This window comes from Leptinotarsa decemlineata, unplaced genomic scaffold (genome assembly GCF_025532065.1).
Source record: "Leptinotarsa decemlineata unplaced genomic scaffold, Ldec_3_MD MMD2_tig00001621_RagTag_RagTag, whole genome shotgun sequence".
Classification (NCBI taxonomy): domain Eukaryota; kingdom Metazoa; phylum Arthropoda; class Insecta; order Coleoptera; family Chrysomelidae; genus Leptinotarsa; species Leptinotarsa decemlineata.
In genome coordinates, this window is record NW_027412566.1 from 267,833 (window position 1) to 290,467 (window position 22,635).

At 36.2% G+C, this 22,635-nt stretch overlaps 1 protein-coding gene across 1 annotated transcript in view; it reads right to left on the reverse strand.

Moving 5' to 3' along the window:
* Window positions 1-18,613, reverse strand: part of js (jiangshi) — a 65,034-nt gene extending 46,421 nt beyond the window's left edge. Inside the window, exon 1 of the mRNA XM_074176107.1 lies at window positions 18,323-18,613. Coding sequence (XP_074032208.1) covers window positions 18,323-18,421 — 99 coding nt within the window. The 5' untranslated portion in view covers window positions 18,422-18,613. The remainder of the gene's footprint in view (window positions 1-18,322) is intronic.
* Between the last annotated feature and the right edge of the window lie 4,022 nt (window positions 18,614-22,635).

The following is a 22,635-nucleotide window of genomic DNA, read 5'->3' on the forward strand; positions in this document are numbered from 1 at the left end:
TGTACCACGGGAATTAATGAGCCTTAATAACCTCAGGCAATTGCTGTCCCTCGGGCCAGAGGCCCTCGGGACGCAAACTTTGCCATCGGTAATTAAGGCCCTCCTAATTCCCTTGATACATAAATAACTATAATACTTTATTTTGAAGTGAAATTGTCAGATGAAAATTTCAAGATGGCGACTGGGCGCTATCTGGGGAAAAAAATTAAATGGAAAGGGGGTCTTGTAACACATATTTTGAAGCTCCTGACTAATGCTTCATAACCCTTAAATATAATGTCAATATCTTGAACTACTACAAAATGTCGGAACTTTTAATAATTGCCTGTATACATTGATATTTAACTACATACTATGAGGTAATAAGCTTGAGGTCAGTTCAGAAGATGCTCGACATGGTTGCCTTAAACTTCTTGACATATGAACAACCTATCCGATATTTCACGCCGAACATTTTCGAACACAGTAACGTCAATATCTCTACAAATATTTATTATTCTCTGCCTTATATCCATTATTGAAGCAGGTTCAGTTTCGTACACCTTTTGCTTCAAATAGCCCCATAAAAAGTCCAAAGGTGTCAAATCTGGCGAGCGGATTGGCCATTCTGTAGGACCTTGACGGACAATCCAAAGACCAGGAAAAGTAGTAGTCAAATAGTTTCTTACTTGTCTGAAGTAATGTGGTGGTGCTCCATCTTGTTGAAATACAATATTTCAGGATTTACTATCATCTCATCAATTATTATCACTTGCTGTTCTTCCGGAATGGACGGATGACCTGGGAGCTTTTTGTTATGTGCACTACCGGTAGTTGTAAATTTGGATACAAATTCCCTCAAATATTTTTTACAGATAGGACGATTCGGAAAACGTTCATTGAAAATCCTTTCGGTCTCGTGAAAGTTACGCGTTGCACCGTAAATGATGGACGAGAGTTGACCATTTGAGATATTGTTGACGTGGTACCTTTCTACTAGTGAAACCGAAAACTAAATGAGAATATTCTAATTGAACAATGGTGTTCATTGTCGTACTGACATTTTTTGACGTTTTCATATAATGATATGATATAATGTGTTTGACTTCAGGAAATTATTAAATGTTCCGCCATTTTGTAGTAGGTGAAGATATTGACTTCATATTCTAGGGCTATGAAGTATTCGCCAGGTGCTTCAAATATATGTATCACAAGACCCCCTTTCCATTTAATTGTTTTTCCCAGATAGCGCCCAGTCGCCATCTTAAAAGCTTCATCTGTCAATTTCATTTCAAAATGAAGTACCTATGCATTAATTTTATTATCTCAAATTAATTTTTTTTAGGTTGACCCGTTCAAAAAATAAAATAAGGGGGGACATTAAAGAAATGCACTGTATAAGGTGTTTCTTAATAACTTGCTAATATTTAAGAAAAAACTTCATATGAAATAAATATCGCATCTTCTGAACTACAGGGTATCACAGTTAACAGAAAAAAACTTCAGTATAACCCTAAATATTTTTGAGAAAGCACACACTGTTTTCTTTGATTGCCGTGGCGTAGTGCATCAGAGGTTCTTGTCACATGGTCGTACGGTCAATAACGAGTATTTCTACACGTGCATGAATCATTTCTAGGAGAAAAACGATACGGCACTGCATGTTTCTAAAGTGCACATTATTTTTGTAGTCTCCATTTGATTCTGAGCAAACCGAGTTCCTTGATTCAATTTTCGTTTGACCTATAGCTTGGCAAATCTAACTGTGCCTCTGAATATTGGAAGCGCAGTAAATCAGCCGGCGGAGTGGGACGAGAGCTAACATCGAGGAATTCGTGTAGTAAATATCGTGTTAGTACAATAAGCGGATAAAATCAAGGTTCTCAGTGGACGAAGCAGATACACAGTGAATAACTTATTGAGATTTATGCAAGTGGAAGCAACGGCAGATGGAATAAGAATTCCTTTTGTGAAGGTTAGAATTGATAGTGGAATAAGTTGAATTGCATCCAATATTTCATTTTAACTGTGAAGGTTCAAGAACGACTAGCTGGAGCTACAGTGGTTTGCGTGTGAACTGTACAAAAATTCAAATCAAAGACGAAAAAAAAATGAAAATGGTATGAAAAAAACATCTAAATAAAAAGAGATGTATCAAAAACTCCGATTTTGCGATGGAGTATGCTGATTTGGCAATTTTACGTAGATGCATAATTTCCATATCAAAAAGAAACGAGTTCTTCCACTTAGAGAAATTCATGAAACTCTCATCTCATCTCATATTGACTATCAGGGTAGCAGGGAGTTTTTGCGAAAAGAAATTCATGAACTTGGATTTCTGTGGGAACAGGTGAAAAATAATAAATATTGATGGGATGTCAGTTTATCCGACTACATTGAAGAAAATGAGGACCTAAGCAGAAACATGTCGACCTATCATTTAAATCGATGAAGCATGTTATTCACGCTACATGCACTAAAAAAGTTGGAGTTATCATACCATGTGAGGTCTGAAAAGAACCTGATCATAACATCTGATTATAATACATGCGGGTGGTGAAAATGGTTTTGTGCCTAATGCTTACATTAGATGAAAAGCAAATTGTAATAAAATTGATTATCACAACAAGATAAAATAACGATAACGGACCAATACCAAATAGTATGCTATATGTATATCTTGTTGAAATAATATTGTTGGGTTCACTGATTACTACAAAAAGAAACATTGTAAATATATTTAGATAGGCAATATTGTGAAATTAATTTAATATAGCTGAAAATTGTTCTATATATAGCTGTAACATTTGAACATACATAAGGACATATTGTAAAATAATAGAAAAACCAATTGTAAAATTAATTTAGGGTGGTACACTTGTATGGGTGGTATTACTGATTACCTACCTGTATGATGTACCTGAATAGCATAAATAGCTATGGTTTTGAGTAGTTTCTAGTTTTATCTTCCTCTTGAAGATGACCACTTGGTGATCGAAACACGTGTCGAGATGTAAAAATAACGATTTGGTGTTGGGAAAAAACTCCAGTAATATTCTTTACAACAAGATGAATCCTGAATTTACCCTTAAGAAGCGTTGTGATGATCGATAATGCACCATATCACAATAAATATATCGATAAAATGCCAACGACATCGACCAAAAAACCGATAAGCAGTCATGGTTATCAGAGAGGAACATTTTTTTTGATTTCTCAACTGTTTTTCGATATGAATTGGTGTACTGTATACCATAGTCTAATCTAGTCGATATAGGTGATGAATTCAAATTCAATCTTTTGAGTTTTTTGATAACTCGGGAAAATTTAGAATACGGATCAGAAAAAAAAAACAATGAAAGATTCGAAAGTTGTTACATTCTTCGAATTATGTCAGTGTACATGATTGTTTACATATACATATCACATATACATATTTTTTATAAAATTATAATTTTCAGTTGTCAATAAAAAAATAGAAAATAACAATTTTATTATTTTGGCAACGGTAATCTTTTTATTTGCCTATTAAGGATAACTTTACCAAAGGAAAAAAAAGCCAGGGTTTTAGTTTAATAATTATAGGGATTTTTATATTAACATTCATTTCAGAAAAAGTTAATGATTAACAAATTTATAATTAACGTTAAAATTGGGATAAAATTTTTTAAACTACGGATTGTTGTTTATTGATGTATCCCAACATTACATAAATGTTTTCATTCATTAATATTCACATTTAATATGTTCAAATAATTTTTTTTTGTTTTTATGTCAGAATGACGAAAGGCGCGCGGAAGCCAGACTACCCGCTTTTGGCTCTATTTTCAGGGCTCTGTAAAAATTTTAAACAATCGAGATACAGTTTCGGGAGTCAGGACTTTTTTTACGCAAATTCATTGGTCTTTTCAAATCTTTTTTAAAAATTTTGGAAATTTTCAAAATTTCCGAGATATTAAGAAAAAATTAAAGCGCTATTTTTTTTCACTTGATTGTTTATAACTTTTGTAATTTTTATCGGCGCGTTTTCGGACCTCTCCTCAAACTTTCTAGGCAAAAATACGACAGGGTTGAAAAATGTTACAAAAAAAAGTATATCTATGCGAACTAGACTATAACTCACAACTCAATAGTCTGCAAAATATCGATATATTCTTCTTACCCTTATCTCAGTTTAGGAAAGCAATATATAATGCACTACATAACAGATACAGTGTTACATGGTATGTATTGCTAATATAGATTACGTTTTATGTTTAATTTTTGTTCATCAGGACTAATATAAGCTTTTCATTTTATATAATGTACTCATGTAATTGGGTCTCATGACCTGTTGGATGTATTTTTTCAATAAATAAATAAAAACCACCTGAAAAAATCGCCTTTTTCACCCCTTTACCAGGCAAAACAAATGCATTTTCATTGATAAAAAGCACTAGTCATTGATTGTATAATTTGCTAGAAAAAATTAACATGCACATTATAATAAGAATTGAAAACATTACGCAACTGAGTAAATAGCAAACAAGACATTCTTCTCGGAATAGGAAGCGTCTGAAACGATTTTACGTGAACAATATGTAATTTTAAAACTGGATTCTATTAATCATGGGATACTCTAACGTACCCAATAATCACTATTATAATATAATTATGAAATTACGCCAGAGATACGAATATCACGAAGGCGGGCGTTATGTGCTCTTTTAACTTTGTTCCGCCTCGAATGCTTTCTGATATTCAATTTTGATTGTGATAATGTAACTGTAACGGATTTGCTGAGAATAACATAGAAAGGATAAATCCACATCGAGCATAGGTACCTTATAATTATATCGACATAATAATTTTATATCCAGACAAACAATGTTATTCCAGCTTATGTGAAACACGTTTCGAAACATCCACCTTATACAGTCACCGCAAGAAATATGTATCCACTCAAATTTGTATTTGCTGACACAAAAATACCAAAATATATTTACAGTGTGTCAACGAAAACTTAACAGAGCCGTTTTTTAATATAATAATTGAGATTTTTAAAAAAAGCTCGGACACGTCGATTTCTAATTAAAGGGGAACACTTTTCAGACTAATCAGATTTTTTATAGTACGCACCCCCTCGGAGGGGTGCGTCCGACGACCCTTATTTAGATAGGGAAAGTAGGTCGAGTGGCACCTTGTTTTGAAGGGCTTTCGAATACCTTTACATCTCTGTCAAAAGAAAAATAAATTTTTGCTTTTTATGACAACCTGCTAATACGTGTCCATTTGATTTCGTGAAAAAGTAAGAATTATTTGTTTATTACGAGGAGATTTTTTCGGGGGATGGGGTTGGTGACCACCCTTACATTTTAGGTAAATTGAGTGGCACCTCCTTATGAAGGTTGCCTTTTGACGTGGATATTTTATGCTTCTGATAAAAAAGTGAATCATACTAAAAACTTACCTACACAACGAATACAACCTGCTGATTTCCTTGAATGCTGATGACACAGAAGAGTTTGAAAAACTGTTTTAGGGTTAATAAATCCCAATAATTGTTTTCAAAGCACACACACAAAAAGTAACACCTAATAAGGGAAACTCACATAGGAAATTTAGAGTAAATGTTCAAAATGTGCGCCATTTTGCTCCATGCAACAATAAAGATTTTGTTCAAATTTTGCTCTTATATTATTCAACATCTCAGGAGTTATAGCTCGGCATTCATCAATAATTCTACGACATAATTCATCCAAATTGGCTGGCTGTGTAGCATAAACTTTAGACTTCAAATATCCCCACAAAAAGTAGTCCAGTGGTGTTAAATCTGGTGATCGTGCTGGCCATTCAATTGGACCTCTTCTGCCAATCCATTGTCCTTCAAAATGATTATTCTAAAAATTTCGAACCTGCTGGGGATAATGGGGTGGTGCACCGTCTTGTTGAAAATGGATAAATTCATCTTGACATCTTGGATCCTGTTCAATTATTTCAACTATACGAGGTTGTATTGCCTCTTCAAGAAGTTGTAAATAAGAATCACCGGTTAAATTTCCATCAATGAAAAATGGACCTATAATATGATTGCCTAATATTCCGGCCCAGACATTCAACTTTTGGGGATGTTGGGTATGTATTTCTGCGTATTGTCTTGGGTTTCATTTGACCAATAACGGCAATTGTGGTTTTTAAGGATTCTCCATGCACTCATATGGCTTATTCCGGCCATTGCTGATAAACCTCTGGTACTTAACCTGGGATTGGCGATGACTTGACCAATCACTCCAATCGCATTATCGTCATTCACTACCCTTCTCTGAACATTTCTTTTCTTATTTAAAACCGAACCTGTCTCCCTGAATTTTGTGACCAAATCCAGAACGTGATTTCTGCTTAGGTGTTTACCAGGATTTTGCTCGTTAAACAAAATTGATGTTCTATTAGCAATCAGTGAAACAATCAGTAGTTATTCTCTCATTCACCTGAACTCGTACCTTCAATAATAAAGAAGTTATCAATTGTGCCGACTTAAGTTTGATCACACTGTATACAGTGTGTAACAAAATATTCTCGAACAGTCAAGCGGTGTTGAGAGCTCTTGGCTCCTACTGAGCAACGTCTAAATTGGTAGCAAATTGCCAAATACAACTCTCCTCGATAGGAAGACTTTACAGATTGTCTCTGGTCTGGATTCCTGACCATACTGGCCTGGAAGGCAATGAGGCTGCTGACTCCCATGCAAAAGAATGGTGCTGCAATCAGCTTTATGGAACCAGAACCTGTCAATTGCATCACTTTAGGCTTTGCCAAACAAAAATTGAACACCTGGATGGCAAGAAGATTTATGGACTTCTGTCAGAATTTTCCAGGATTGGCTCAGTCCAAGGCGTTGATTCACCCTTCGAAGCTTGATACCAAACAGTTTATAGACTGGAGTAGGGATGAACTACTATGTCTAACAGGCCTTCTTACAGGTCACCGTCATTTGAATCATCATATGGAGATACTTGGACTGTCGGAAGACAGTGTGTGTCGCCTCTGTTTGGAAAATCCTGAAACATCAGTTCATATCTCCTCCTTGCTCAATACATTTTTGGGCACACCTAAAAATGTAGCCTTTAAAACGGTACGACCGTCGATGCTATGTATGGTATCCGTTTTCGCCATTTGAAGATCATCGACACTGTTGTAACGATTTCTTACACCTCGTTCTTCAGAAATCCCCGGAAATAAAAATCCATGGGTGTGATGCCGAAGGACAGGGGGCCAACGAAAAAAACATTCTTTCACGATCAGCTGAGTTGAGATCATCAATAAACTCTCGAAATTCGAACTTTGGTTATCCGAGCTGGATAGCCATGGTCCCATGGAGAGATTAACTCCGAACGTGGTGCCCATAACTACGATGGTCATCTTCAGCGGTGGTTAACAGCAATGCGTTGCCACTTCCTCATTGAATTTGCGATTAATTTGCAACCGCTACAATTCTTATACTTGGGCATAACAAAATCCTCATTTTATTGTGGAAGCAGAGAAGTCCATGAAGATTTGGATTCAGTGTGTGATCAGGTGTTTTCAGGCCAATTGATCTATAATGGCACTCCACTAATGGAACTCAGAAAAATATATTTCCAAAAAGACGGGTAGCCAATTGGGTAGCCAACCAAGGACCCAACCGTTGGCCGGCCATGTCACCGGACCTAACGCCTATGCACTTGTTACGCACTACTCAAATAATATTATGTACCCTTGTTCATCTGTCCAATAGCTGGGTGCGTGAACTCGTACCCAAGCTCAAGTGTCGGTCGGGGTGGGTCCACGAGATCAATTTTATTAGATTTTTCTGAGTTGATTTTAATGGGCGCCACTAGTTATCAATGAGCCAGTCTTAACTAGTAGACTGCCCAGGGTGACTGGGTATGAACAGACAAATCGGAACGATATAAAGATGATTAACAATTATATTACAATAATAATCAGGATTACGCGTATCGGTACAAATTACTAAATAATCAATTCACACAAAGGAAGGACTGCCCCTTAACATCTAATATATTTTTACTCATAACAACAACAAAAAGGCAAAACAAACTCAGTTAACGCGCCGCAGTGACGTCACGTTGTCGCTTACACGTTACCTTAGGACCAAAACACATAATACAATTTCTTTTTAAATAAGAACGTCGTTGAAATTCTCTTCAAAATCCCTATTTTATTTGTATTGTTCTTGCTTAAATTAATGGATCAGAGGGCTTAAATAAAATGGTATCGACTAATAATTCAATAGAGCTGGAAGACCATTTCAAAACTTGCAATTTGAATAAGTCAGCACTCCTAACAACTACAAGTTCTACAGTTTTCTCCGGAGAATTCAGACGGGAAATTGAGTTGAGAGCTACTGATTTCGCTTGCCAAAGACAGCAATATTGCATGTAGAAGCAAATGGCTACTTCATTAACTTCCACATCAAGTTCAATCAGGAATAGTGGCCCCCTCACTGGAACCCTATAAATTGCACAAAAAAATTAAGTCACTCACCAGTTGTTCTTGAATACGTATTAAGTTACCTCTTGAGGGTCCTTACGTCCACAAAACCTCTCGTATCCAAAATGAGTAACAAAGGAAAAGCCCCAACTGCTTACACAGTATCTTATCCACCTTGTAGTGAATATTATTGGCGAAAAGTTCCTCCTAATATCGCTTTGAAATGCTTCACTACACAGATATTAGACTCTTCCACAACCAGGAGCAGAGACAACGATGATAATTAATTTCTTCTTAACGTTGAAACACTCAACTAACTACAATAAGCCACATTCTACTCCTACATAACGTTCCTACTCGAGTTCTCATTTCAGTGCCCTTCCCTATTCTTGTAAATCAAGTAAATAAGTTTACATTACTCCAAATCTTATTGCACAATAGAGAAAAAGGTACAATTTCGAAAATACCAACACATACACACGACCAGAAGAGAACTTGTTTATCAAAACCTAGATCAGCTGTTCGCTTTTTTTCCCTTTTCTTTTCAAGGAACGAATTCTCCACTTGAACGAGCTGCGAGCGAACGGCGAACGGCTTATCGGACCAATTTAGTTTTTGAAGTTACGGGGTGGACCATCCAAACCGTAACACACTTCTACCTCTAGGGAAGGTTGACAGATCTTATTTTGAAATTTCCGACCAATTCTAGATACGAATTGGTATCGGCAGTGATGCAAAGTCTTGTTTCTCTCATTCCTATTGAACTAATTAATTCGCAAAAAAATGTTCAGTGTTTAGAAGAAGCTAGTAGACATTTCGATCACCTTCTCTGATGAAACATATTTCATTGTATGTTCTTCATTATCATTATTATCATCATCAATGTTTAAGTTTCATTTATTAGTGGTAAATATAGTAAACAATTTCTTTCTGTTTTATCGTCGCGTCGTCCAAAGCCTATTTGATCAAGTGTGCATTTCAAATTCTTCATGAAAAAACCTGAAAGCTCTGTATTTTCAAGATGACTCCAGCAAAACATCAAGTGTGCTACATTTTCAGAAGGGTAATTTTAAGTTCCTTGAATTATGCAGAAATATACAGGGTGTCTCATTGATAAACAGCTTTCCATCGATAGCTATTGATTTCTCGTCATATTAATAAGAAATTTTAGACAGGAAACTTTTCGAAAATGCACATTTTCAAAAAACGGTTTTCATCATTGAGTTTGTAAAAAAATTTGACCCTCAGACACAGGCTTCAGTTTTCATCTATCAGTTTGAAAACAGGAGGCTGCTTTTTAAAGTGTCTACTTAAGCCCACTCTGTACATTTCAGATTGAACAAGAAACATACCAAGAGTTTTACTACCAAATCGAAACAAAATAGACACAGTGAAGGCATACTTTCATTAACAATCGACCTGAATTCACACTAAGCGAAGATACGTATAGTATAGTATGTAATTCCTTTCGAAGGATACTTGTTATAACCTATCGTATTGAGAATCAGACACAAAAATTGTGTGAAATTTAATAAATTTGATAGGAAAATGACGCGGTCATAGATACGGCGAGATCATTAGAAGTGTTAATTTCGCTAATATCATTATTATCAATATACTCGTACTTCTGATGCTTGATGTTTAATGCGTTGATCTATTATGAAACACCCGGTGTCAATGAAATCAAGAGATCAGGTTTGGTCCTTGAAAATATGTCGTAAGAAAAGACGCATATCAATTCGATGATAATTTTTTCAATGATGCGATGCTGTAAATATGTTCAAATTTTCCAAGGCAATCTACTGCCATTGAGATTGTATTTGGTTATTAAATACCTAAAGGAAGCGCTTTCATTAGGAGCTATGCAAATTTTCGCTGAATTATATTCGCTAGGAGATACTTCAAATTCCTTCGACCTTCTCTAGAATATAATGAAACAATGATTATGTTCTCAATCAACCAGTCACTTTCAATGAAACTAGATCTCGATTCATAAAAGATGAATTTTCAATTCGTTACTCAATGGTTCCTAAAGTCAACACAAATCATCCTTCAAAATCGTAGAAGGTAAATCTATCGCTGACACTGAAGTAGAGAAAAGTGAATTTCATCAAACAAGCCATTTAAAACCAAATATGCATAATAACCATTTTCCTATATTCAGTGTCTGTCCTAGATCGATAACCACAGGTAATTTCATAGAACATCGTAAGAGCACATCTCTCTTACGATACTCAACAAAACAGTGAGACATCTTGAACAAAATCGATATCACTCTCGAGGACTTGCTTCACCATAAAATCTAGAGTCCAAGTAGAGTGGGTTACTTTCCGAAGGGGTATACTCCATGACGATTCCCTCAACTTCCGTTTTCTCTGCATCTCACAATTTCCACCATGTGTAACCGAGCTGCTATCAACTTGCTGCCTGCAAGACGTCACTCTACTCTTCTGTGAATCGGGATCAAGAGTAGTTGTATCAACCCATCTTGAAGACCTTTAAAACTATGTTCAATCTGCCCCGACCAGAGTCAGGCATAGGCACTTTGAGTTTTAAGTGTTTATATAACAAAATCGTACTGGATTAATTCTCTAAAGTCATCAAGAGCTCGGATTCCCACTCTGCATAAATTGGCTTGGTTTTTAGCACTGGGATGACCACAATTTCATCTTCGAGTTGGAACCCATTCAGCTGGAGATCCACACCAAAGCCACAGTGATGCATGCATGAAGTTTTCCTCGTCAATATTGGCTTATTAAGACACCTCTAAAGTACTCAGGAGGTCGGATCTTCACTCTGAATGAGTGGGCTTAGTTTTCCACACTGTTTGAGGAAACTGCAGGTCCATCATCGAGTTGGAATCCCTTCAACTTAGGACCCACATCAAAGTCGCAGACATCACTGCGACAGATAAGACCATGCATGTAGTTTTCCTCATCAATATTGGCTCAAGATACACCTGTTCCTAGCTTTTTTCATATCGTGTAGAACTCAAGAACTGAGGGGTTCATAATGCTACAAAATGGTACTGGATGGAGTCTCTATGGTCATCAGGAGTTTGGACCCTCCATTCTACATAAAATGGCTTGGTTTCCGATATTTTTTGATGTGGCCATAATTTCATCATCGCGTTGGAACCCATTCAGCTTAAGACCCACTTCAAAGTCGCAGAGTTAAATTTACTCCTGCGACGGATAAGCTGATTCACAAAGCGTCTCTAATCAATATTGACCATTTCCTTTCTGAGCCCGAGTAGGGGACTTTGTGCATTTTCTTCTTTCCTTGCATCAAAATTTGCCCCTCGATTCATGGGCTCTTCCCATCAAGACGCCCAGGAATTCCTTCGATATCTTTTAGAAGGTTTACATGAGGACCTCAATAGAATTACTGAGAAACCTGAACCGATCTTAACGGAGATTGACGAAAATCTGAATGACAGCGAAAAAGCGCAAGAGTCCTGGCTGAGATATTTAAACATGAACAACTCTAAAATTGTAGACAATTTCGTTGGTCAATTAAAATCCACTATGAAGTGCACACACTGTGGACTCTCCAGTAACCTTCGATCCTTTCTGGGATTTGTCTCTCGCCATACCACAAAAAACTGGCCAATTGAGTTTGTGACAATGCCTGGATTCCTTCACAAGAGAGGAAACTCTGGATGGAGATGAAAAACCAATGTGTTCGAGGTGAAGATATTGACTTCATATCGTAGGGTTGTTGATTATATTTGTCAGGAGCTTCAAAATAATGTATCACAAGACTCCCCTTTCTATTTAATTTTTTTTCCAAAATAGCGCCCAGTCGCCATCATGAATGTTTCATCTGTCAATTTCACTTCAAAATAAAGTATTCATGCATTAATTTCATTATCTCAAATTTCAATTTTTTGTGTTGACCCGTTCAAAAAGTAAAAGGGGGGGGGACATTAAAGAAATGCACTGTATGCAGGGCCATTCTGAAACATCTTGAGGCTGCTAGGTTCAATATATCTTATGCCACTCTTTAATGGATTCTCAAGAATAAACGTGATTTCTTCATATTAGTTTCAGTCTTTTGTAGAATTATTCAAGATATCGAGAGCTGGTTTTTGTCGCACTCTGTTCTTTTCCCCAACAAATGATCATACTTCATTAATCTCAAGTACTTGTGCGGGCTCACTGTAGCGAAAAAGAAATTGTTTTTCTTTCAATAAAAAAGTAGAATGTATTGAAAGTAGACGAAAGTTCGTAGCGTACACGGTTTGAAATGTCAAGGAAAAAACGTTAAACACTCTTTTGAAGAACCCGACTAGAAATGCACCAATCTATTTATTATATACACTGCTAACGTTTTCCGTGATTTATACGAGGTATGTCCAGAAAATAAGGTGAACGTTCAAATTTTGATTCGCGATTTTTTATGTTGGTACACTGGTCTTGAGCATATGTACACAGTTTCAGCTGTTCAGCATATTTAGTTTGGTTAACTTGTTTAGTGATCCAATAATTTTTCTGAAAAAATGGTTGGTTGGGTAACAGGATCAATTTTGTCGAATTTAATTATATTCAGGGCTCGAAGAGTAGTTTTTTCGTGTTGATAATATTTCTATTTTAAAAACCATCAGATATATCAGATACATATTTGAAAAAAATAAAAAACATTGTAAACAACCAAATTTCCGAGACAACACAACACAAAATAGTACAGGATCCCGCCGCAAAATCACTACATTTATATCTTAGTTAATCAAACTCAAACTTTTACATACATTCATGAATAGGAAAATACATTTATGACAGGTTGCCGGTCAAAAAGTGGCCGCCAATATTTTTATTTGAGAAAATCAAGTTACTAAAATACTTCATGGAGTAAGAGCCGGGTCAATCCCTCTACGAAACCCCTCATCACTTGGAAGGATCGATTGCAACTTGAGAAATGGTTCAGAAGCAGATTCTGTAAAACTCTTACATTTATTCTACAAACTCCAATCTGAAATGTTATTAATACCCTTTTGCTGATATGTGCAGTCTCGGACTGTTTGAACTGTTCGAAGAGTTTAAAATCATCAGCAGAAAGAAGACAATCTATATATTTCAGAACTGACGGTAAATCATCGATGAAAATTATGAACAGGAGTGGACTTAGATTCGATCCTTGTGGTACACCTGACCTAGCTGGAAATTTATCTGAAATGTTTCAGTTATGTTTGACGATGAAAAACCGATTTTGAAGATAATTCTTCGTTAGTTCCATTTTTTTTATTTCATATTTACTCAATTATTATGAAATTTGTTTTCAGATTTCTTATACTTTATTTGGTTTCCCCGATATAGCCATTCTAATTACGTAATTACATACATATTGATGTAGCTAAAGAAGTTTTACTTTAGTCGTGTAGTTGTAAGCACACTCGCTTTTTTTAATCAAACATATTTGCGGCCACATTTTGACTGAAACCTGTCGTAAATGTATTCCCCTATTCACAAATGTATGTAAACATCTGAGTTTGGTTGATTACGCTATGGACGTAGTGATTCTGCAGCGGGATTCTAGACTAAAACGACATGAAACAAAGGCATGGTTTTATCTGTGATTCTGATAAAGGTGCGTATTCACCAAAAAAGCGAACACGAGTGAGCATGAGCGAGCATTCGTGTATGTTTGCTTGACATATTGATGTCTCGTCCACACCAGAGCGAATATTTTCAAGTTCGTAGTACCGCCTTCTTCTCGATCTTTTCTGAACGCGAACAAGCATACGTTCGCTCGCTTGCTAGCCCGTACTCACCAGACGATTATTGATGCAGAATGCTCGTTCACTCTTGTTCGCTCTTATTCGCTCGTGCTCGCTTTTTTGGTGAATACGCACCTTAAGGTGGTGTCTGTTTTTGAATCAATGGCAGAAAGAGAAATAATGAAAAAAGGGTAAATTATTCCGGTATTTTACTTATCAAATTGAAATATGCAGTATTGAGGTCATCGACATCTCTTCTAGTATTAACACTATCGCAATTGACACTATCATTTCACTCAAAACTCTTCAGGATAAATATAGTTGAACATCTAGAATAGTTGAATGATCAAAATAAAAAATGTGTCCATATTCTTCTTCATGTTCAGCGAGATCTGTGGGGTTTTTTATATTCAGTATCTTAGAGTCTCTCATGTGTTCTGAAACTCGTGTTTTAATATACCGTTCGGTTTGACCAACATATCATTTATGATAGCTTCCACAGTTCAATTTGTACACTATATTGGATTGTATTTATGTGGTGTCTATTTTTGGTGTTTGGTGTTCTTGAATAATTATTTTGTTGGTGAGAGGCATAAAACTTAGGCGATTTACTGCCATCGAAAAAAATTTATCAAATAATTCTAATAAAATTTTGTGTAAAAATGCTATTGAGTGCTCAGAAATACTTGAAATGTTGACAGCGGCGTACGCTGATTGTACTTTGTATCAGAAACATGTTTACAGGTAATATACGCTCTTCACAAGAGGCTGAGAAGATTTCATTACAAGCACACTTTTTTCATCCACGTGTTCTAAAATGAACTACAGTAATATGTCGTGCACATATATTTTCAAAAACATCTAGAAGAGTTATATCTGGTGATTATGCGGGCCATTCTATATTAGAACACGTCTATCTATCTAGCCAAATGAGTTATCAACTGATGTTACGTTCCAGCAGCACCTTCTCATGGCAGGTTGTATGACAATTAGGCAAAACCGGTGGATAGCCAGACGTGGTCTGTAAGAATGGCCCACTAGTTCACGTGATATGACGCCTTTAGATTTTTTGTGAGAATTCGTAAATCCTAGAGTATACGTTGTAGAAAAATATAGTAGCCCAGTATTAATGTAGAGAATAAGAGGCTTTTGAAAACTACCTCAAGAACATTCCATAGTGTAATGTAAGAATTGGATGTGTAAAAATTTGAGTTTGAATGAAATTTTCATTCTTATCATGGTATTTATCGATTGTTTCCAGAGTCTTCAAACGAATATTGAATTTCTAATTACTCAGGAACGGCTGAAAGGTTTGGATAAAGAATTGGAACACCCACCAAAACAGAAATAATAAAACCCCCTTTTTCAGTTGAATAAATACGTTTGTGGCGCCCTTTCAGCAACTTGGGATGCAACACTATTGTTTTTCTCATCAAGCGGCACTAAAAATAATGTCGACTCTATTTTTTATTACACGCTTTATATTAGCTTCACCTGTATGTATGTATGTTTGTTTGTAACTTTCTTTTTTATTTCATATCGGGATCTGTATTTGACAGAATTATCGATATTATTGACTGATGTATTCGCGGGCAGATGGCGCTATATGTAACCTCTTTGATATAATTCGAACTCACTTTATATGTATTTCTTCATTGAAAAAAATATTTCGGGAATCGAAAATATCAATGGTAATTTTTCTAAACAGTTTACGGCTGATTGATCCCAAAATTTAGATGAAATAAATATAGTTTAGAAAGACTGAAAAACACGCTTTTATAGGATACGAAACTTGAAAATGAAAAATTAATATAGTTTAAAAAACTAAAAAACACTCTTTTGAAGAACATCCAACTAAGAAGTTGAAAATATTTTTTTAAATGAGCATAAAACACGAAAAATACTAGTATTGTTGTGAAAAAAGCGTGGGCGCTTTATTATTGTTTTAAGCTTTTTCAAAAAAAAAAAATTTATCTTTTTAGTTCGATGTTCTTTAAAAGCCTGTTTTTTAGTTTTTTTAAACTATATTTATTTTTAAGCATCTAGTCCGAACATTTTGTGACTTATGGTTTTATATTTTCATGAAAGCATTGTTTCGAAAAAGAATGTGAGCATTTCTGACAGTTATAACATCTGAAGTCACTGCTCATGTATTGTGGCCTAACATAACCTGCCATTCGTCTAGAGTGATTATCAATCAATCAAAATATACTTTATTGTCGAAAAACTCTTGTTTTGTTGACAAAGTAGAATATACATGCACAGAAATAAAATTTAGGCAAAATACACACAATTATGTTGAATATAAATAAAATAGAATAAAAATAAAAATGAAATTGTTATATAAACAAGCAGTATATAAACATATACATTAATCATTTAAACATTTTATTTAATAGAATAAGTGTCAATGAATGAATAAAATATCAATCATAAAATGTTATTTGAACATTTTGTCAATTTTACGACTTATAATTTAACAGTCTAATCGAGTATGCTATACAGTACCCGCAATAAATTACAATTTCACTGGAAGTTGTCATTGTAAAATTCTTGCAAACTATAATAGGGTCTGCTCTCGAGAAGTTTTTTTGTGTATTTCCTAAAGCTTTCAATACTATCGTAACTATTTCTAAAATGAGACGGTAAGTGATTATACATTTCAACACCGTTATAGAAAATGGAGTCCTTTACTAGGGATGAAGAAGGCAATGGTAATTTAAAATTATTTTTAGATTTAAGGCGAGTGCTATGACACGAAGAAATATATTCAAATTTTGACCTATGTTGGTGTATAAGACACGCAGTTTCCATTACAAAGAGAGCCACAACCGTCAATATATTTTTTTTCTGCAAATAACTGCCTACATAAATTGCGCGGTCCTAGTTTGAACACATATCTAATGGCTCTTTTTTGCAGTTCAACTACTGAATCTAGCAGACTAGAGTTACATACCCCCTAGAAAGGAATGGCATATCTCAGTTGAGACTCAATTAATGCATAATATGCGTTCGTAGCCGTGGCAGTACCAAGTTCCCTTGAAATAATTCTCATTTCATAGCACCCTGAGGAGATTTTATTCTTCAATTGGTTGACGTTTGCTTCAAACTTCAATTTACTGTCAATATATAGGCCCAAAAATTTTGTGCAGTCTTTATTTTCAATCTTCTCATTTTCTAGAGGTATGTCTTCTAAAGTACATTTGAGAGTTAATATATTTGTCTCTTCTATATTAAAAGAGAGAAGATTCGAGTCGCACCAAGACTTGATTACATTAATATCTCTGCTTATCTTATTATTCAAATCTTCAACAGTTTTACTATGCCATAAAATGGTGGTGTCGTCAGCAAATAAGGTAATTTTTCCAGAAGTATTTATACACAGTAAATCATTGATATATACAAGAAAAAGAGTGGGTCCCAAAACCGATCCTTGTGGCACTCCATAATCTATATTAATATATTTTGAAGTTTTATCACTTTTTACGACTTGACTGCGCCCAGTTAGGTAGGATTCGAACCAATCCAAAGTAACTCCCTCGTATTATAATTCAGTATTGATGTTTAGTAGTTTACCTGCATAATTCAGACTTATGAACTTTTTGATTGAATTAAGGTCAAAACACAATTATTTATTTACCTCAATAAATTGATTGATGAAGCCATAACTTCATGGTAGAAAATCATCATGGAAAATGAGAATTGAATATATCTGATGGTTTTTTACCACTTTTATTTGTGAGTGAACTAGATCGATTTGACCATTCAACAGGTTGCACCCGCAATTTTTATGCTTATGAATTTCCAAGGATTCTAAATAATTGAGTTTGCAACCCTCCCTTGCTTAGGCAAAATTTCCGTATCGTTTAGATTCAGGAACTCGTATTAATGTATAAGTTTAAAAATTTCCTTATAGGACGAAACTGTAGCAACGTTAGTTACAAATAAAAGTGGTAAAAAAACATAGACAGTGTCAATTCTCATTTTTCATTGATTTATCTTTCGACCTTGGAAGTATTTTGAACTTTGTGAGTTTTCAGAGAAGTAAAATTGTCGTGAAATGAAGTTATATATATATATATATATATATATATATATATATATATATATATATATATATATATATATATATATCTATGAAATAACAAAAAAACTAACCTTTTGTGCACCAGCAAAATCCGCTGCCAACACCACCAATACCCCAACAGCGAAAGCTCCAATCATTTCGGAAAACCTCCAGCTATTCTCCACCCACATAAACACCAAAATCGAAAATCCACGAAAATCCTGGCACTTTCCGCGGCACCGTGGTCTGAGAGGATGCTGCCAACTGCCGATGATGGCGCGTAGAGGAGTTTGAAGACGGGTTCACCAGGTCACCAGGCTGAAGAGAAGGGGCTACTGGTACGGCTGAGCTCGCTCATGGGTGTTTTGACACTCCTACGACCTGGTTTGCGTTTTGTAGGATGCGAATCCGTGATTTTTGTTTTTCTAGCGAGACTGATTCACGTTTCGAGGTATTTTGTGGAGTTGGTGGGAATTTTCGTGTGTCACGCGGTTCTAGTTTCGTGGATTTTTTAATTGCCGTTCCATGGGTGATTTACACAATTTGGGAATTGATATGGAATAATCTTAGATGGTTTCTGAGATACGGCACCTCGTTTCGATTAGACTGTTTCATCATAAACTAACATTAACCCAATTAGACGATAAGAGTGATCAAAATTAATGGTGGAGGCGACAGGTTGCATGCAGCATATACTCGAAAAAATCGAATATGTCAATCTACAGAAAAAATAATAGAAATGTGAGAGAATTGATAGATACTTAACGAAAGTTCATAACGCATTGAGTCCTTAACTAACTGAATTTTTTATGGGCAAACTTCGAAATAAGCAGTTGATTAACTGTTTCTTGTACTCATACAGATACGTAGATGATATCTTAGTCTGTTTCACTGGTACAGGTAGGCAATTGAGCAAGTTTGTTGAATTTGTTAGTTCCATTCACTCTCCAATTGAATACACCACAACAATCGAGGTAAACGATTCAATAAGGTTTCTAGATGTAACTATTGCTGAGGTTGTTCGCTTGAACAACATTCTAAGAGGAAACATCACGACCCATGTAAGGACTCAGTCTCTCTATGTGGACAACTTTAGACTTGCTTCTGGGTGACAATTCGATTCTGTACACTGGATCTTTAATCTTTTTGCTGACCAAGTAGGGTTCATTGCCATGGTCTCTGCATCAACCTTTCCGACGTTGCGGTTGATAGATCACATAGCATCCCCCTTCTCGAAGCTCACCGGCAGCAACTTTTCGTCAAATATCATCTCCATCCTGTCGCTGGAAAGCTGTAATTTGGTGCTGTCAAATTCACGCACAATTTCCAGTCTCTCCTTCAGGTCAGTCATATTCTTTGAAAGAGGTACCTCTTGAGATTCATTGGATGGACTGCCACACAATACATCTATCGGAAGCTTCAGTTTCCTACCATTTAACAACATGGATGGTGGGTAACCTATCGCGACATATTGGGAGCTCCTGTATGCCAACAGAAAAAGAGGAACCAATTTATCCCAGTCTCTTTGGTTTTCGGAGACAAACATCGAGAGATAGTTATTTATGGAGCAGTTGTTCTTGTCTTCTTCATTCCCAACAAAGTCATCATTTCCTTCCATGAGTCCGATTCGAAGGTGGGGCCCTGATCCGGAGGTAACTCCTGGGTACTCCGTGTCTGGCAATTACGTGCTGCAACAGGGCTTCTGTTACTTCTTTGTTGGGTAGGGCTACTACTTCAGTCCATTTGGAGAAATAATCAATCACAAACATGAGGTACTTGTTATCGAATGTGGTCATAGGGAGTCGTTCCAGAATGTCAGCTGTGATTCTCTCGACACTGAGGTACTGCTTCAACCTTTCTCTTTGCCTTGTCTTTGGACCCTTTCTAGAAGAGCACATGTCACAGCGCTTACACAACTCTTCCACGTCTTGACGGCAATCGACATAACAGTACCTCTCTCGCACTCTCACTGGGGTTCTATTTACTCTGAAATGCCCTCCAGTGCGACCATCGTGGAGCTGTTCAAGAATATTCGCGATACACGTTTTTGGAAGGATTATATGGAATTTGTGGGTTTTTCCATTCGGGCTTCTCCATTTCCGAGTGAGTAGGTCATCTCGAATGCACATGGAGTCGCATTGGGGCCAGTAGCCTCTTTCCTGCTGGCCGTGTTAGGAGATCTCTTGCCATTCCGGCCTCACTCCTTTCTATATGGCCGTACATTTTTGATCAGGTCAGACCACTCAGCACTTTCGTGGCTCTTCACCTTCAAAACCCCTGAAGGACAAATAGCCAGATCGATTGGAAAGTTATCACCTTATGATTTTGAAATTCAACATCGAAAAGGAAAGAGTCACGGAAACGGAGATAGCCTCTCATGAAGACCATGCCTGACATCCGAATTCAAATTTTGTCAACGCCAGGAGGACAAGGATACCCAGCTACCAGAAGAAGACATTTTCACCAGACGTGATGGTGTAGCGGGCAGAGACTCATTTATGAATAGCTCTGAAAGAGAGATAACCTCTTCTACTTCCCTCCGCTTTGGGTTCCCTCTGATCTGTAAGGGTCCGTTGTCCAGGGATACGGACAGAAAATCTGAAGGATCACCTGATCTTGGTGTGGTATGGTTATTAACAGCCTTCCAGGGTAACACTGCCTTCATGATGAGGCAAAATATCATCGTAGTGCAGCCTTGAAAACTGAACTAGAATGGATTGGCAAGATATCTCCAAGCAAGGCTAGCAGAAAAAAGGCTACTGGCTCCAATGGGGCTCAATCGGAAATCCTTCCAAAAACTTGTATCGCGAATATTCTTAAGCGCACTGGAGGGCATTTCGGAGTAAATTGAACCTTAGCGAGAGTGGGTGAGAGGTTCTATTGGGTCAATGACCGTTGGCCAGGCCATCACTGGCAACGACGAGCACTATACATCGATAATTACCAACATCTTTTGGCCTGAATCAAATGATCTGGACACCAACGACATGTTTCAACAGGACGGAGCTACGTGTCACATTGTATAATAAAGATGCCCGAGTCATTGAGCTCTTCATCTCTCGATATTGAAATTTTGAATTTCATATTCATGTTCAATCGTCTTATATTTCTTAGGGAACGTTTGTGAAAATATTCAATTGGAGATATTTATCACGACACTACTGAAAAATTGAATAAACGTCACTTTGTAAAAGCAAACAGTCAGATTCACTGTCTATTTTGTCTAATTTCGGGATCGTCATCATAGAATAATTTATATAATGATTCGAGAAACTTGACTTGGAACTATCACACTGATACTGAAATATGTTTTACAAGTTCAGGTCAAATGAGAGATATAACTAGTCCTCATGTTCTCAAAATAACCTACCTTCTCTTTCACTCTTCTATCAGTTATTGAATCGTTCTACAGGAGCTGCAAATATTTCCAGTATTGAAAAGAAAGCTAGGTACCTGCATCTTAAATTAATTTTACAATGTTGCCTTATCTACTAGTCTTGAATACGATTAGGTATTGGTCCACCATAGTTATTCATAATATTATTTTCACTTATTTCTATGCTCTCATAGGCATCTACATGCCTGCTGTTGTCAACTTGTCTAACTAATCTTAATGAACTGAAGTGGAAGGAATGGTTTAGTTGCAAAACATGATGGGCAACTTCTGATTTTTCTGGTCTTCCATATTTTAGGTGTGCTAAGTGGTCCTTATATCTTATTTCAATAGATCTTTCAGTCTGTCCATAATAGTTTGCATCGCAGTCCTTACATTCACTTTCGTAAATGCCATACTCTACTGTAATTGACTCTACTGTAATCTACTCTATTTGATATTCCACTAAACTCTTCCGTACTCTACTCTACTCTACTCAACTCTACTGAAATCTTCTCTACTTACTCCACCATGATCTACTCTAGTCTATTATAATTTACTCTACTGTACCATACTCCTCTCTACTATACTCTAGTCTATTCTCCAGAATAAGAATTTCATATAGAACCACTCGACAATCAAACATCAGATGCATACAAAATCTCTGTTGATTTTTTCAATATTCTCTATGGTTATTATGAGAAAACTTTTTTCATAGATCACACTGAGACAGCCAAGGTAAGTTCATTAACTCCTTCGCAAAAACTATCGGTATAGCAGTAGGTTTTAAAATTCACATCATATTTGGGGAGACGCCATTAACCTGTGAGAGGTTACGCAACTAAAATTAATTGCTGTGTTTATTCAACAAGATAAAACAACTTTGACAAAATGTTAATGCTAATTGCTACGAGACAAATATCTACTTATGCCACCTAGAGAACGATGTTTATTTTTAGTGGTAAGTTGTCATGCAAGCCTATACATATCGGGTTAGTTTTGTTGTGTCTGAAGAACGCTAGACCAAAACAC